The sequence below is a fragment of the Silurus aristotelis genome, assembly GCF_946808225.1.
Source record: "Silurus aristotelis genome assembly, chromosome: 21".
Taxonomy (NCBI): Eukaryota; Metazoa; Chordata; class Actinopteri; order Siluriformes; family Siluridae; genus Silurus; species Silurus aristotelis.
In genome coordinates this window covers 7743723-7761114 of record NC_139594.1, presented here as the reverse complement: position 1 = coordinate 7761114, position 17392 = coordinate 7743723, and the positions used below count along the sequence as shown (strand labels likewise).

At 37.8% G+C, this 17392-nt stretch overlaps 1 protein-coding gene across 1 annotated transcript; it reads left to right on the top strand.

The window, feature by feature from the left end:
* Positions 1–64: 64 nt before the first annotated feature.
* Positions 65–14842, top strand: micall2a (mical-like 2a). The gene is made up of 18 exons (XM_083524412.1): positions 65–277; positions 1146–1194; positions 3410–3551; positions 4390–4673; positions 6197–6324; positions 6410–6859; positions 7211–7380; positions 7725–7782; positions 8639–8811; positions 11211–11300; positions 11385–11492; positions 11675–11733; positions 11851–11974; positions 12980–13082; positions 13271–13344; positions 13510–13624; positions 13867–13913; positions 14000–14842. The coding sequence occupies exons 1-18, from the start codon at positions 135–137 to the stop codon at positions 14086–14088; spliced, it is 2406 nt and encodes an 801-aa protein (XP_083380538.1). The 5' UTR covers positions 65–134; the 3' UTR covers positions 14089–14842.
* The last annotated feature ends 2550 nt before the right edge of the window (positions 14843–17392 follow it).

Here is a 17392-nt window from a genome sequence, read left to right as displayed (position 1 = left end):
CTTTTTGGTGTAACAGTGACCTCTACAGGTACCAGGTGTCAGTGTGAACAGATTTCAGTTGAACCTGGTGTTCCTGGGGGGGTTTCTGCTTTAGAGCCGAGAGGCAGAAGAGGTAGAGTAGTTTGGAGAGGAGGATGGCGGCCATTAAGGCTCTGCAGCAGTGGTGTAAAGTGCAATGCGATGGCTACAGAGATGTGGAGATAATCAACATGACCACCTCATTCAGAGACGGACTGGCTTTCTGCGCCCTTATTCACAAATTCAGACCGGACCTCATGTAAGAATAACTAATACATTCACTTTTTCATTCAAAACTTGTTTCTCAAATAAACCAGATATGAAAACATTACACATATAAATATAGTATAAACAACTAAAACATGTTAGATCTATCAAACTGCAACTCAAATGTAAAATTGACAAACTGTAATTTAAATTGTTATTTACAGCCTATCATAATACAGTATTATGTATTTACATGTTAGACTTTTTATTTACATTTTTTTTGCAAAGTGATAATTATCTATCTATCTATCTATCTATCTATCTATCTATCTATCTATCTATCTATCTATCTATCTATCTATCTATCTATCTAACTGTAACTCAAATGTAAAATTGACAAACTGTAACTCAAATTGTTATTTACAGCCTATCATAATACAGTATTATGTATTTAATTATAATGTAAACAATATAGTTTATTAAGCTGTAGATTAGTTTTGTATGCAGCAACTCCAATAGCAAGGTTTCAATGTTAACAATGACTTTTTAATAATAATAAAGGTTGTTTGTAATGGCTGACAAATGTGGAATCTGATTTTTGTAAGGAATTTTATTGCATATCTATTTAAATTAATTTGAGGCTTTTGAACTTGACTGATTATATGTAAGGATAAAGTGTATATAGTATTGTAATAAAGGCAATGGAATAACAGCATTGATCAAGTGTTTCATTTTGAAAACAGTGTTCAAACTCAAATATTAGAGAAAAACAGCCAAGTAGCTTGTATACAGTTAGTATTTTGTCTCACTAATGGCTTATTGTTATTATTAATGGCTGATGATTCCAGAATGGGTTCCTGTTGATTAGAGAAGCAATCCTATTTACCCAATGTGACTCAAATCTGTTTATTTCCTTTCAGAAACTTTGAGTCCCTGAATAAGGACAATGTGTATGACAACAACTGCTTGGTAAGATTTCCTGTTTCCTGACTAAAGGAAATGACTCTTTTTTTTTTTCATGTAATTGTGTGGGACAGCATGGAGGTGCATCATGAAGCATTGTTGTCTCACAGCTCCAAGGTCCCTTGTTTAATCCCGTGCTCAGGTTACTACCCGTCACATGTTCTCCCCACGTCCGTGTTTATTTCCTCTAGGTTCTCCTGTTTCCTCCCACCACCTCTATGCCAGAAGGTGGACTGGTTAGCCTACACTGTTCCCATGTGGGAGTGTGCACATGAGCCGTATCACACCACATCTGAAGTTCCTCTGGATATCCTGTGGATGATCCTAACCAGGATAAAGTGGTTACTGAAAATGAATGTCTCAGACTTGGTGTACTGCTATTTTCTTTCTCACAGTTAAATATATAGAAGTTTAGTATGGCAGACCCTTTTAAGCAAAATTCTCACTTTTTTTAAACTGTTGCAGTTTTATAATGTCTGTGTGCATGAGTCATTCTTAGTTTTACTACACATGAGGTTTAAACCAAATAATGTTCATGTTCATAATGTTAATTTACTTTATAGGGTAATCCATTTGAAGGTTGCAATCTCCAGGTAGAGCTGGTGCTGATCTTGGACTTGTATAATGGGTTTAAAGTGAAACATTATAGTCCTTAAAATGAGAGGTTGTGACTGTAATACTAATCTAAAAATATGATAGCAAAATAGTGTTTATATGGCAGTGAGCGGCTGCTTTGGCTCAGCGATCTAATTGTTGTTTTTTTTTTATCCTTCCTTCTTATGAGCCAGCGTGTATTGAGCTTTTGAGACTGAGTGAACACATTCACCACAGCTGGGGCATTTCCATTATGAAAAGCTTTATTTCCTTCCTGCTTTCTCAGAGGGCCCAGATTACAGTCCCCTGCAGTGAGACACATGCAATGATCTGTTCCGAAACACTAGTTGCTGCAGGAGGAACCTGAGCTGTGAGGAATTACTCTAGCTCATTCATTATGAAGCAGTGTAGCTATCGAACATCTGATCCTTTCCGTCAGGATAAGTTTACTTCTGTTCTACGACTGTCATGACAAATGTTAGGTCCTTTGTACATTTTAAATGCTAAACCTTGCCCGGATAAGTATTTTTCTGTAGCTCTGTTTTGCTTCTAACATATGGCTTCAGTTGTAAAACAGAGTATCTCAGTGTTTTCTCGAGGCACTGAAAAAAATTACTTTGATGTATTAACTATTGTTATTGTCCATGTAAGCTGTGTTAAACATTACAGTGTATGTGTGTGTGTGTGTGTGTGTGTGTGTGTGTGTGTGTGTGTGTGTGTATGATGAAAATAGGAAAACTGCTTTGAAATAGCCTCCGTGTTGTGTCCTGCACACATTTACAGGAGCAGCTGCCATGCGGGAGGATGTGGAGCCCTGTTTAATTTAATGAGCCTTGTCCTGGTCAATCCTAAACAATACACCTCCCCGGTCCACTTTTCCATGTCCTGGAGTGTGCACAGGAAATATGTTATTCAGTACGCACTGAACAAAACCTGAAGATTTTATTTGACTAAATTTTTTACTTTTGGGACGTTACTCTTCCTCATTTAGAGTGTGTGTACGTAACAGGGTTTTTTTTTGGGGGGAAGAGCAGTAATTTAATATGAAATGTTTATATTATATAAGGTGCTCTATTAAAAAAAAAAAAAGTGTAATCTTTCATTCAGGTTAATGTTTTCTTTTTCTTTTTTTGCTTCAAATTAATAGAAACAAGTATTAGATTTTTTTTATCTATATCAAAAATTCTATATAATGTTTTAAATATATAAATAAAATATAATCAATTATTCTGATAAAAAAATAGGCAAACTGGTGTAATATACAAGAAATAATACACTTTGTGTCAATATAAATTTTCTTATAAAAGACACCACACATATTCAATATATAGTAGATTTTAAAAGACATCTAATGTATGCACTTCTAAAAAAAAACTATAATAATTGTACACTATAATGTGGACATAAACGCAACAAAATCTCTTATTTCAGGATTCTGTTTAAAAATGTTATGACCCAGAAATAGTTCATGCCTATTTGCCAGAACAGAGCAGCTCAGCATTGCCTATTTTCTGTAAAAAGTAGCTCACAGCCTATATGAGGTTTAGGTTGCAGTTTCTGCAAATAAGGTAATAATAAAAGTAAAAATAAAAAAAACAAAAACGTCATTTGTTTGTGTGTGTTTCAGGCTTTTCGTGTGGCTGAGGATCATCTGGGGATTCCAGCACTCCTGGATGCAGAAGACATGGTGGCTCTTCTCGTCCCGGACCGACTCAGCGTTCTCACTTACGTCTCGCAGTACTACAACTACTTCAACGGTCGCACGCCCAGTAAGACTCTTACTAATATTTAGAATGATAATGATTACAGGGCTAAACACTGAAGGTAGCCTTTAGAACACCAAAGTTGTGAAATTTGGCACACAGATTTGGAAGGGTTTAAGGAAAAAAATGACCAAATTTGGGCCAAGTGCTGCTAATGGTCTAATGCCACCATTAGGTCAAATTTGTTCCTAAATATAAAGTATGTTCATTCGATAACATTTGAACCATGTGTCCAAATCTTAAAGCTGAGATAGCGCATCCTCTGATGTCCATTTACGCCAATTAGATTTTCTGCCATCTTGGATTTTGCATTCATCACCCTCATAGTAAATAAAGTAAATCATTAAATTGAAAGAATCATGAAAACTCCAAACTCTTTGCTGTTAAACACTGGGGCTGGATCTCAGTGATGATTTTTTCACTGACACAAAATTTGGCAGTCATTTTTAGTACCTTATCCTCAGGGTATGCAAGAGACCTTATGACAGAACCACCTACTCGTCAAAAGTTACAATAACATGCTAAAATTACTTACATTTAATTGCTATTATTGCCACCTATTATTATTTTCTCCTACAGTCAGAAATTATATTAGGGTCCATATTAAAAATATTTCATGAGTGAAACTACAAATAACACTTGAATCTATTTGCTTTTGCTAGTGGCTTATGCAGCAATTGTTGCACATTTCACTTGTTTTGGGTTCTTGACCCCATAGAATTCAGCTTGCATCTCTTTTTCTTCTTCTTCTTCTTCTTCTTCTTCTTCTTCTTCTTCTTTTTGTAATATTTGTACTTGATATGATATGTACAACCACTGAATATTAACTTTTTATTCTTCATAGTGGGAGGAGTCGGAGGTGTCAAGCGGCCGGCAGAGGACTCAAAAGAGGAGCCATCAGAAAAGAAGAATCTCCCTGTCACTGCCAAAACCTACAGCCCCAAACCTCATCCAGTGTCTTCTTTTGTCAACTTTAAAGCTGCCCAAAACCGTCCAGCATCACATATCTTACAGAACAGCAGCTCAAACAAACATGTCTCTACCACTCCGACAGAGTCCATCTCCAAAAACCTCAAAAAGGCCTCTCCAATTACTGATTCTTCATCCAAAGACAGGAATACTGAGAAGGTACAAGTGTCTCTTCTAGTTCCTTTTGTCTTTGTATTCACAATGAAACTATAAGAATAAGCCAAGCCAGTAAGCCATGCAGGGCAAAGTCACCCTTTTGCGCTGTGACTAATTGGTGTTTGGCAGCGATAAGCAGTTCTGAAGCTGCTGTATGTGTGTGTTAGTGAGTGTGTGAAATGCATTTCAGGCTCTTAACATAATGCATGTGATGTTAGCCCAATTAAAAAAAACAACAACAAAAAGTCATATATCTGAATACAAATACAAGATGTTTACATGCTCAATACTAAGCCTTGTAATAAAGCCCACTGCTAAACACACAATGGGTTATGAACATATTGCTGACAACTTAACATCTGGTTTAATGAGTCACTTGTTTACTTTGGATGTTCACGGTTATTGAAATAACCAAGATCCAGTCTGATCTTAGCATCCTGCTATTTAAACTGATTTTAAAAGATTTGGAAATGTCATTTTAAAATATATTATTGTGTATCAATAATATCATACACAGACCATTTTTAACTAAGTATGTGAAGCCACACAGTTGAGACTGTTTAGAGACAAGCGCTTCATGCCAAGCGAAATAACAACTTCTACACGGAGCTATATGTGGAAATACCAACTATACTGTCCCAGTGGAGAGAGTTTTCTTCTGCCTCTTGACTAGTTCATGTTTATAGTCTCCAAATGCACTTCATGCCATGTGTACAGGATTACTGTACATTTTTATATAATGTAGCATGAGTTTTACTGGAATGTACATTATACTGCTTACAAACATGTGTGTGTGTGTTGCTTTTTAAACATCTAATTTCTAATTTTGTCATCATTTCCTGGTACAATAACCTCCACTCTTTTGGGAAGATGTCCCACTAGATTTTGGAGTTTGGTTGTGGAGATTTGTTCTCATTTAGCCACAAGGGTGTGGGTGAGGAAGGGTGCAGTCAGCGTTCCCATTCATCCTCAAGGTGCTCTAAGGTTGAACTGAGAGTTCTACCACTCAAGATCGTCCACTCCAACCCATGTAAACCATATCTTCACTGCATTTCATTGCCTTGTACCATACCTTCTGCAATGACAATAAAGTTTATTCTAATCTAATCTAATATAAAATTCATGGAGCTCGGATTGTGCAGGTTTAGGGTCTCCTAGGGGGAGAACCCACATATGGCTGCAATTAGTGTTCCAAAACATTTGTCCATTTAGTGTGGTTATAAAGTGACACTAGCTGCTTGAAATACTAAGCACACTGCAGTGCTGTGTGTGTTTGGTTGTTATGTGCTTTTGTTTGTGTTGGCTATAAGCAGTCATAGTTAGCACTCAATGAATGGACAAAGGTTAACAATAAAAAAAAATTTATTTGATGTTTTCTTGTTTAGCTATTTGTTTGATTTAAACACAAATAAGCTTAATTCTAGGACCAAAATGGGACAAAAAAAATCTCTAATAAAAATAAAGATTTTGTGCTCTGTTTTTGCTAAATCATGCATTTTAATCTAGCTTTTATTTTCTCCCCAAAGACTGTTTTAGACGAGAACTCCAATAAAACTGGCACCCTGAACAGTAAGTGTGCGGTGTGCAGGAGTCACGTTCACTTGGTTCAGAGACACCTAGTGGATGGAAAACTGTACCACAGGAGCTGCTTCAAGTAAGCTTTTTTTTAAGTATATAATACGATGTTTTTTTTTATAAATAAACTGTTTACTTGATCTAGTTTGAATCCTGTTCGATAGGTGCTGTAAATGTTCAGTTGCTTTACAGTCGGGGGCGTATACATCAGGCCAACAGCCTGGCACACTGCGCTGTTCTTCATCCCGCTGCACTCAGAATGACCTCAAGTCTTCAGCTAAGAGTAGTGGATCGATTGCGATTGGACCAGAACCTGAGAGCAGAAGTGGGCCGTCACCACGGCAGCATTCGTCAGTTCTGACCAGCCCTGTTAAACCTCTTCCTAGATCAGTTCAGCCAACTCCAGCACCAGAACCATGGACTGCTTCAGCTCTAAGGACTCAAGCTGCCAGGCAGAGGTTTTTCCTTTCAGCCTCGGAGGCCTCTACGACCCAGAACATCATTGAACCAAAGTGTAAAGAAGGAAATGAGACATCGATCTCTCCAAAATTGGCCAAAGGAAACTGCAACAATAATAACAAAGCTTATAGCTGTGGACTCAGCCCAGACAACGAGTAAGGAAAAGTGGAGGCTAAGGCATTCTATTTCATCACATTTCATATAACTCATGCTTTGTTGCAGTACCACTGCAGTATATATATATATATATATATATATATATATATATATATATATATATATATATATATATATATATATATATATATATCTCAGTAGCTAAATGCATTCTAACAGGTAATGCAGCGAATTGATTTTTAGTCTGTGTATAATGTTAATGTATATGATTTTAGGTTCCAATTCTCTATCAGATTATGCCAAGTAGATTTTGTGACTAATTCAATTATCAAGCAGTGTGATGCAAGTTTAAATAGTAAATAATTCAAGAGACTTTTTTTTCTCTCCAGATCTGTTCAAGTCTTCAGCTCAAAGCAGGAAAGATGTGGCTCAGGCACAGAAATCAAAGCCGGACATTTCTGCATTTCTCTCACTAACACCTGCAGCATGGAGTCCTCATGGCTGAGTGGCATAAACAAAGAGCACACTAGACCTCCTTCTTCCCTCTTCATCGCCAGAGGTGCTGTTTGCGTGCCCATGACCTTTGCTTATATAGACTATGGTCTGTGTTAAAATGCTTTTTAAAGGTTGCAGAGGAAATATTATTATAAACATCGAATATAAGCAGAGAGGACGAGTGCAGACGCATGGAACGAGCAATATAAAAAGCGTGTTTTTCATTTAGTCCACCACAATGAGTCCGAATAACTTGTGATGTTTTTTCTTTTCAACATGACCTGTAGCGTTTTTGCATTTTACATTTTTTTATACATCTCAAAACTTCTTTAAATAATATAATTTGATTATGGATGACTCATGCTTGTTTGTTGGGTATATTTTTTTCTCTTATGGTTATATCCAAAGATGTAGGGTGCTGTGAAGGCCAAAAGTTGAAGATGGCTTCAAATGAACCAGGATTAAAGTAAGTTCATACCTTGGTTATTTCTTTTATCTATTAAGTTTGGAATAGAAGAATAGTCAATTTACTGTGTAAACAGGGACAGAACTAGTGCCGCTGTGCTTATCGTGTCGACAGTCACCGTGTTTACCTTCGTTTTGTTTTATGCTGTCCTTTTAATTTTGCACTAAATGTTTCACATGTGCAATTTTTGTAGTTAGTTTTGAGTACTGTTACAATAAAATTGTATTTAAGTGCAAGTGAAGTTATCAGTCTAAAAATCTACTCAAGTAAGAAGTAGCTCTGCTCACAGTAAATGTGGGGTGGTAGCGTAGTTCAAAAAGGATAAGGGGATATCAATCTTATTTTTAATTAAAAAAAACACCTTTACAAATTAAAGTGCAATTATAAAAACAAATACAAGTTTATTTGTATAGCGCTTTTCACAACAGACATTGTCTCAAAGCAGCTTTACACAAATCAACAGTTAAGGTGAATGGTGTGAATTTGTCCCTGATGAGCAGCTGTGGCAACTGTGGCGAGGAAAAACTCCCTTAGATGTTATGAGGAAGAAACCTTGAGAGGAACCAGACTCAAAAGGGGAACCCATCCTCATTTGGGTGACATCAAGAGTTTGATCATAAATCTAAGTTGTGAGTGAGACTGGTTGCTAAGATGACAGAATCTGACCACAGAGGCTTTCTTTTGTTCCTATTCTTCTGTTAACTTCTCAGGGTGTGCTAAACCTGAATTTGTTTCTAGTTCAACCTTGCTTTTACTTTTCATTTTGTCTTCATGTGTGTATCCATGTACGCTATTATTTTGAAAAGAAAGGTAATAAATCATATCTTTGCATACTGAAATGCTGTTCTTTCTCTAGAACGTTTTCTGAGGATAATGCTGTGACTCCTGAAGAAAACAAACTGGTCTGCCATGATAACCAGCTGAGTCACCAGTGCACTGATTCAGTGCAAGGATTCCAGACTACAAACACTGCACATTTTGCTAATTTCTATACTCATAAATCTCCCATCACAGACTCTGCTGTTTCAGGTATGCCCCCCACTTCACAGCCATCTGACTTCATGTTCTGTATTTTTCCACACAGTTTTTAATCACATCAGTATACAGTATCATTACTGAATATTGTAAAAACTTCTCTTAGATGCTTTAGTATGAGATTAACAAAAAAAGACAAGTATTTTTAATAGACTGTCTGAAGCTGATGTTTGACATGTAACCTGATAGTGGCAACTGACAGGTGATATCACAGTCGCTCACGCTACAGCACAGCTGCTGAATTCTTACCACCTAATGATCATTTCATATTGAATAAGTTGTACCAGGTGATTTGTGCAGTATGTGTTCTAACAAGCCATGTGGCAGCAGCACAATACATAAAATCCTACAGATACAGGTTTAGAGCTCAGGTTAATGTTTTTACCAAACATTTAAACGGGAAACTCCACTAAAGGCTCTAGTCAAATTTTATTTTTATTTGTTATTTACACCCATCAGTTATAACATTATGAGTGGTGAAGTGAACAACACTGATTATCTCTTCATCATGGCACATGTTAATGGGTGGTATTTATTAGGCTGCAGGGGTACATTTTGTCCTCAAAGTTGATGTGTTAGGAGCAGGAAAAATGGGCAAGGGTAAGGATTTGAGCGAGTTTTACAAGGGCTTTATTGTGATTGCTAGATGACTGGGTCAGAGCATCTCCAAATCTACAGCTCTTGTGGACTGTTCCTGTGGTGGCCAGTATCTATCAAAAGTAGTCCAAGAAAGGAACAGTGGTGAACCGGGGACAGGGTCTTGGATGGCCAATTCTCATTGATGCACCTGACCAAAAGACGAGAACCAAAAAGAGGAGCTTCTGTAGCTCAAATTGCTGAAGAATTTATTGCTGTTAATGATCGATGTGTCAGAACTGTTTTGGCAGCAAAAGGGGGGCCAACACAATATTAGGCAGGTGGTCATAATGTTATGCCTGATTGATGGTCATAAAGATATCCCTTATACGATAAATTATATAAAATATCAGTAAAAAAGACTTAAACGAGAAAACAACATTAGCTTGCTCTGCCGGAATGATGCATAACTCATATAATCAGTCTTTACAATTGTGGTGAGCAGAAAAGCATCTCAGCATGCCATGGCTTGCTCATCATTGATAAATGCACATCATTCACCTTAACTTTTAAAATTCTGTAAAGCTGCTTTGAGACAATGTCTGTTGTGAAAAGCGCTACAGAAATAAACTTGACTTGACTTGACTTGCATAAAACATTGAATATTAAGGTGGATGGTCAGTTTAGGAAATGGAAGATTAGAAAAAGGACTCTAAGTCATGTCAAGTCAAGTCAAGTCAAGTCAAGTTGGTGTCTAAAATAACTCCCAGGTCTTTTGCTGTTGAACTAGTAGTTAAAGAACATCCGTCTAAATGCAGGTTAAAATGCTGGAGCTTCTGTGTACTGGTTTTTGGGCCGATGAGCAAAATCTCCGTCTTATCAGAATTTAATAATAGAAAGTTATGAGTCAACCAAATCCAATCTTTAACACATTCAGTTATCCGAGCAAATTGAGCTGTATCGTTTGGTTCTGATAAGATATATAGCTGGGTATCATCAGTGTAATAGTGGAAGCTAATCCAATGCTTTCTGATAATATTTCCTAAGGGAAGCATGTATATTTATAAAAGCAGGGGTCCTAGAGCTGAAACTTGTGGCATGCCATAATTTACTTGCATTAACCTGGACAGCTCTCCATTTAAGTCTACAAAATGGTAACGATCAGACAGGTAGGATTTAAACCAGCTTAATGCCTGTCCCTGAATTCCGGTGTAATTTTGTAAGCAATCAAGGAGAAGATCATGATCTATAGTGTTGAACTCGAAGACTGGTCTATTTTCAGACTTTAGCTGTCAGTAAGTATAGGATCAGGATTGTCTTTTATTAAATCTTATAGAGTCTTGAGTTGGCGATGTGTTTTGGGGCATTGTCTTGCTGCATGATAAAGTTCTTCCCAATTAGATTAAAGGCATCTCTCTATACATTGGCAAACAGAATGTTTCTGTAGGCTGCTGAATTCATTCTGCAGCTACCATCATGATTTACATTATCTGTAAAGATAAGTGAGCCTTTTCCTAAAACAGCCAGGCTTTGACTCTACCGCCATTGTACTTGAGCTTTGAGCATGTATGATTTAGATCATTAGCAGATCCTTTGTTTGTCCACTCTTTGTTTTCTCGCCAAGTTGTTTAACACACCTAAATGTAAAAATCAGCAAATGTGTATAGCAAAGAAAAGGGAACTGGTTTGACTTTTCTAACACATTCATTCTCTAACCCATAAATCCTCTTTTCTCCATAGTAAACCCCTGGGTTTTGCTATTTTACTATCTGCACACTCAGATTAGGTTATAGTGAATGTGTCATTTTTACTTACAGGCTCTAAATGTGAGCGTTCCTTAGCGAGCTCATCACCCAGATGCACACTGCCATGTACAGATCAACACCATGGAGACCTAGCTGAATCTAGTAAGGCGTCACCTTTTTGCCCTGTGATTAAAATCACACGAAGCCTTCAGGTAACAAAAGTCTGATGTGTGCTCTGGTTTTTAGGTTGTATATCAGGAGAGGACAAATTCTGTCCATCCCTGCCACCTCTAGTGGATGACAGAATCTCCTTCAGACCTTTACAGCATAGAATCGCATACTCTGCAGGACAAGGTAACTTGTGGTTATTATAGAAAATGATGCATTCCAAAATGACAATGGTTCAATCTCATTGGTGTGATGTATATGTGGGCTTAAAATGTGGGCTTTTAAGTCCTCACTTGGTCGTATAAGCTCTGACGACTGGGTAAGCAATGGTTCTACAGGCTGTCATTTTAGTTTCTCTTGTTCCTTAGCTGAAAAGGAAAGTGTGCCATTCGAGAACAGTTCACAGCCCGAAACTGTGTCACTCACAGTAAGTACACTCGTGAGAGTTCACCTTCACCTGTTCAGCTTAACTTTAGGTCACTGTTTTAAAACTATCACCACACACACACACACACACACACAAATTATATTTCTTCTTGTGCAGATCAAGCCTTACCACATCCCAGTCGAGCAGATCACTAAGGAGCTGCAGGAAATTGAGAACAGCCTGAGTGATTTGGAGAAAGCGGGAATTGACCTGGAGAGACGACTCCGTAGCTGTGAGGAAGGTAGGAAACGAGAGAGCAGGTTCCTCCTGCTGTTCATATTATTGCCTTCTTGATTCACTTGCTTTTTCAAAACATTTGACCCAGACTATGAGCTTTTCTTTCTGCGGGCCACTGTGACCCAGCCTCTTTGATTTGCTCAAAGAAAAAGAAAAAAAAATAGCCTTTTAGGGAGCAGGGAATTGGCACTTCATGCTGGTCATTATGATAGCTGTGTGCATTAATTGATTTTATAATGAGAAACGAATCTTGTTTTGAGAACCGTTAGCTCATGCAACTTTCTCGTGGTTGAGCGCCACTATGTATGCTTGTTGACACCAAGTTGACATAAATGAGATCAGTTGCGACTCAGATGTGTTGTAGTTGGGGTGGGTGTGTGTTTGGAGGGTTCCAGCCTCATTCCAAACCTGTTAGTGGAGCCGGTCCACCTGGGAGGTGGAATTCCGTCGCAGCCTTGAGCGGTGGGCGGTGAACAATAAAGAGGCGCACATATCCAGCAGCCAGAGCCAAATGAGGCGAGGCACGGGGGAAGCTCTCTGTCCTCCTGCGGGATTCTGGGAAGGAAATGGAAAGAGACAGCATTTTGTAGTCAGACTGATGGCTAAGAGGGGACAGGGACACCTGATTGGCTCATTTCAAGGTCACCACGGCCTGAGCTCAGTGATATCATCTGCGTGCCGCCGCACTCACCTATTCTGGACCAAATCGAGCCCGGTGCTTGATCGAATTACACAAATGTCTGTGTGTGTGAGCGAGCTGTATCAGACCTCAAGGCAATGTCAGTGGCACAACAGACATTCTGGACTGCATTATGGAGCTATATTACTTGTGGCGTAAAGCCTGACTCGTATTTCCGACAGATACACACCAAGCATTTCGCCGCAAAATGGTTGTTTCCTCCAGAGCATATGTAATCACGATTTCTGCTTGGGGTGGCATGTATGGTCTATCTTCAGCCATAAGAGAATTTCACTGTCTTCCCCCATGTGACCTTGGCTTGTTTTGCAGAGGGCAGCGGGGACATTTTGGTGGATCCGTTAATGGTGGAATGGTTCAACTTGATTCGGAAGAAGCAAAGTTACATACGGAGGGAATCCGAGCTCATGTACATGTAGGTTAATATTTTAAACAAATTTAAATACAGTTTAATCTCTGAATGGTGTTCTGTTTGCAATATAGAGCTGTATAAAGACTACAGATCTTTACATTTCTATTGGAAGAAAATTCAGCTGCACATCCTGTTTATACACGATTTATGATTGATTGTTCAATTTCTTTTTCAACTTTTCTTTTTAACAGAGCAAAAACTCAAGTTTTAGAGGAGCAGCAGCCAGGAGTGGAAGGAGAGCTCAGGAGACTTATTAATAAACCAGGCAAGACTCAAAACACATTTTATTTCCCCAGTAGTATTTCCTTGATCAGTTGATGTCCATGGTGATATTTAGTGTATTGTGCAGTTAAAGGAACAAGCTGCAATAATTTTGACTGAAACCAAACATGTTTATTTATATTTGTTTTTGTATTTTTTTTTGTCTCAGACCATCTAAAAAACCCTTCAGAAAGGAGGAGAGAGTCTGATCTTATGAAGAGGCTGGTGGAGATCGTCAACGACAGGAATGCCATTGTGGACGGCCTGGAGGAAGACAGACGGAGGTCAGCTGTTCTTAACCGCAGTGTGTCAGATTTTGTACAGTTAAGACACTAATATTTAATTATTAGCTGTGCAGTTGACCAAATGCATTATTTACATGCTTTCGGCGTCATTTAGGAGCTGTATTGCTTTCTGTATGAGACATTTTTTAAACTGCTCTTCTGTTCTCAATATAGCAGGCATCTAATTATAACGCCTACTGTACATTTCCATTAAACATTGTTTTGTATATTTGCATTTCAAGAGAAGAGCAAGAAGATCATCAATTGAATGAAATGATGCACAGGCTTGGTAAGGGCCAGCTTATTAAACTAAACATGCAGGAATCGAAAATGTTTTTTTGTTTTTTTTCACTTTCTCTATTTTTCTTGGCCCAGGTCTACGGAAACTTAAAGGCAGAAGAAAATCATCCTTCTCGAAGTTATTCAGGCGCAGAAGTAAATATGAGCGAAGGAACGAAGAATGATCTATGCCCATGTCCGAACTGGTGTTTCAGCCACACACAACCGCTCGAGTGTGGTAGGTCAGATTTTTATGATCTGTGTTTATTGAAATAATAGAACACATTGCCTTTGCACAAGGAATATACATCACATCGCTTACTCACATCTGGAACATTTGTGTTCTTTTATTAATTTTTGAATGATATTGTGTTTAAAAAAAAAAAAAACAGGTTTTATTTATATTTTTTTGTAAACTGACATTTAAACATTAAATTGATATATCGATTACTTTATCTATTACTTTATCAGCTGTACTTATTATTATTATTATTATTATTATTATTATTATTATTATTATTATTATTATTATTAATGTTGTTCTTTGTACATTTTATGTTTTATTTTACAATGATTACTGTCACTTTTAACATTGTGTTCCATTAAAGAAAGCTGGCCAAATGTCGCACAAATTTTATGAATTTTCTTCACTTTCCAGGTTGCCCTAAAGGTGGCACTATAGGCTCATGTGCCCCTCCGAAGAGTGTTTAAAATAAGAAAAAAGTAGAGAGAATGAAAAAAAGCACTCTACACACCAAAATACACTTTCTTCTTTCCCCAAATTCTAAACTAAAATTTTATAAGAAATTCATAAACATATCAAACTGAAGATTTGGCATCACTGAAAATAATTTTATTTTTTTATTATTCTAAAGAGACAAATAATTAGATGTGTTTTTTGCTTTTAAACACATTAAACAAGATTAATTATGTGTGGACTTTGGTAATGTGTTCAAGAGAATTTTCTTTGGTTCCAGAAAGACTTTAAGTTAAAGAAAAAGTCAAGAGAATAAATTATAAAAGAGTATTTTTTTTAGTGATTAAGCGAAGTTTTGAAAATGTTTTAAGCTTTGTGATTTGCTTGCAAACTGTAAATATGTTTTTGTTTTTTTGTCTCTGTTTTTTTTAACTACTTGGTAAAAAAAAAAACTTTCACTTCTAGATTTGTGCTGTGAGATGATGAGGTGCTGGCGGTCCTCAAGGAGGGTCTCTGAACTAATGTAGTAGTCTGTGGAGCTTTGGATATAGACATTGTGTTCTCTGTAGAAGTAAGTGTGTGTGTGTGTGTGTGTGTGTGTGTGTGTGTGTGTGTGTGTGTGTGTGTCTTGTGTGTCTTGTGTGTCTTGTGTGTGTGTATGTGTGTGCATGCACATGGTTCCAGTAGGAAAGTTGCCTGTATTCCCATAGAGTCTTCTTTGGGGGATGTGTGGAACTGGCACTGCTTTATTTTCCAAATGAAATATCTCACAATTTTGGACATCAAAGTATGCGCTTAAAAGTTCCTCCAATCTTATCCAAAAAATGTTTTTCTTCTCTACATGTTTAAAAAATACTTTACATATTCAAAGGCATGTAACTTTTTACTGTATTTTCTTCCATTATCATAACTTATCAATTGTGTTCATTTGTGCTTTATGCAGATTATTTATTATCTTTCTATCATTTTTCATTGGATTTTTTTTTTTTATATATATATATAGATATGGATAGCCATTTCTAATAAATTCCATTTACCTAAAAATTTGTGTGCTGTGAAAGAGTCACATGAATACCACCGACTAAATTAGTGATCAATTCTATACATCCCTGAGGATCATCTCCCTTCCTCCTAATTTAGAATTGAAATTAAGAAGTGTGTTAGGCCATGCTGCTGTACCACTGGTCACATTAACAACAAAAAAAAATAGAAAAAAAAGCAGATTTACATAGCCGTAGTTTATTATGAGTTATGGTGAAATGCATTACGATAATTTACTCGCATTTAATATTGCTCCTGCTACTTATCAGACACCCAGCCCCAATTTTTAAGACGCATGAAATTGTGCTCATGAACTTGGAACATGGTCTTTCTAGTTCAGAGGAGCCGGGATATGATGTTGGGGTGCAGAACACCAGGCGATGATGCAGGTGACAGTCGAGACTGAATACGTGCAATATTAGAGTTAATTAAAGCTTTGCGCCCCATCTCCCCGCAAACGCTCATGCTTCTGCAATTAAGAATCAAAGGCGGGGGCTTAGTGTCACAGGGTGTCTAATACATGGCTTTAACAGGAAGGGGACCTGATTTGCCCGGCTCCTAGCGACAAGCATTAACAACAGGCTCAAATTAGAGGGGCATTAATATTCATAAGTAAAACAATTCAAATGACTGGCGAAATGAAAATCCTCTGAGGTGAGCTCTCGCAACTCGCTCCGCCTGTGCCCATCAAATGATGTCATTAGGGCTCGAGTGCTTAATGTATACAGGGAAGCTGATAACGGGGATGACCACTAATGAAGGAATTAAGCACTATAGAGGGTTTGAGTCACTTGGAGAGCACCCCGTGCCATTTGGAAATTCGTGCGCTCACTTAAAATGTGCTGTCCCGCAGATTTCTGTGTATAAGGTGTAAGTGCAATCGAAAGAAAAGCACTGCTGCTCATCAACAGGGCAAGCGACCACATGTAATTAATTTAGAATCGCGGATTGACCTGCACTTATATTACGGGTACGATTAAGGATTCGACAAAGCTGGTCTTTAATCGTGCCGGTTGTGATTCGGTTTGGATCTTTCCTAGGTGTTACAGTGCTTTTTAATTGCTGTGCTGCTTCGGATTCGTGACATTGTAGTTATTTGAAATGTACTGGGACGGTCTATCCCTGCCCACACAGTTTAAAGCGGGCCCACATGCCATGTGGCGTTCTGTTTGTCTTTGTGTGTGTGTGTGTGTGTGTGTGTGTGTGTGTGTGTGTGTGTGTGTGTGTGTGGTACACGGAGAGTGCCAGTGTCTCTGCCACTAGCCTGTAATTATGATCCTTGAGGTAATTTTATCAGGCTCATTAGCTCTGATGAGTAAACGAGAAGCGTGCCTCTAATTTATCGGCCATCCATACTGGAGACTGGGCCCTCATCAGCTCGATCATAATATTTGTACAGAATGGCTGACATATTTTCTGCATCGTAAGCGTTTCAGAGCCAGCATGGGCAGGAGGGAAAGACTTTGTTGCTTTAATCATTAATTGCATTCCAAATGATAGACTGGCAGAAGGCTGGTTCTGATAATTAGGCATGACTACAGTTACTAGACATGCTGTTTGATCTGTGTCTTAATGCTCGATGGCAGCTGAAAATGCAAATCCACTTTCCCTTGCACTTCAGACGATTACATTTTGGACACCAAGGTTCTTTTGGAGTATGTGTGCGATTCTTATGTTGTAACATCCATTGATTTTTTGTTTCTTTTCCTTCTCATCCTTTCTCACTTTCATAAAGATTCGATTTTGGCTTT

Excerpts from the sequence above, each read along its gene's own strand:
- micall2a (XM_083524412.1), top strand. The coding sequence starts at position 135 with ATGGCGGCCATTAAGGCTCTGCAGCAGTGGTGTAAAGTGCAATGCGAT. Across the intron at positions 7,381-7,724 it reads TTCCCTCTTCATCGCCAGAG|ATGTAGGGTGCTGTGAAGGC; the intron begins GTGCTGTTTGCG and ends TTATATCCAAAG. Across the intron at positions 11,975-12,979 it reads ACTCCGTAGCTGTGAGGAAG|AGGGCAGCGGGGACATTTTG; the intron begins GTAGGAAACGAG and ends CTTGTTTTGCAG.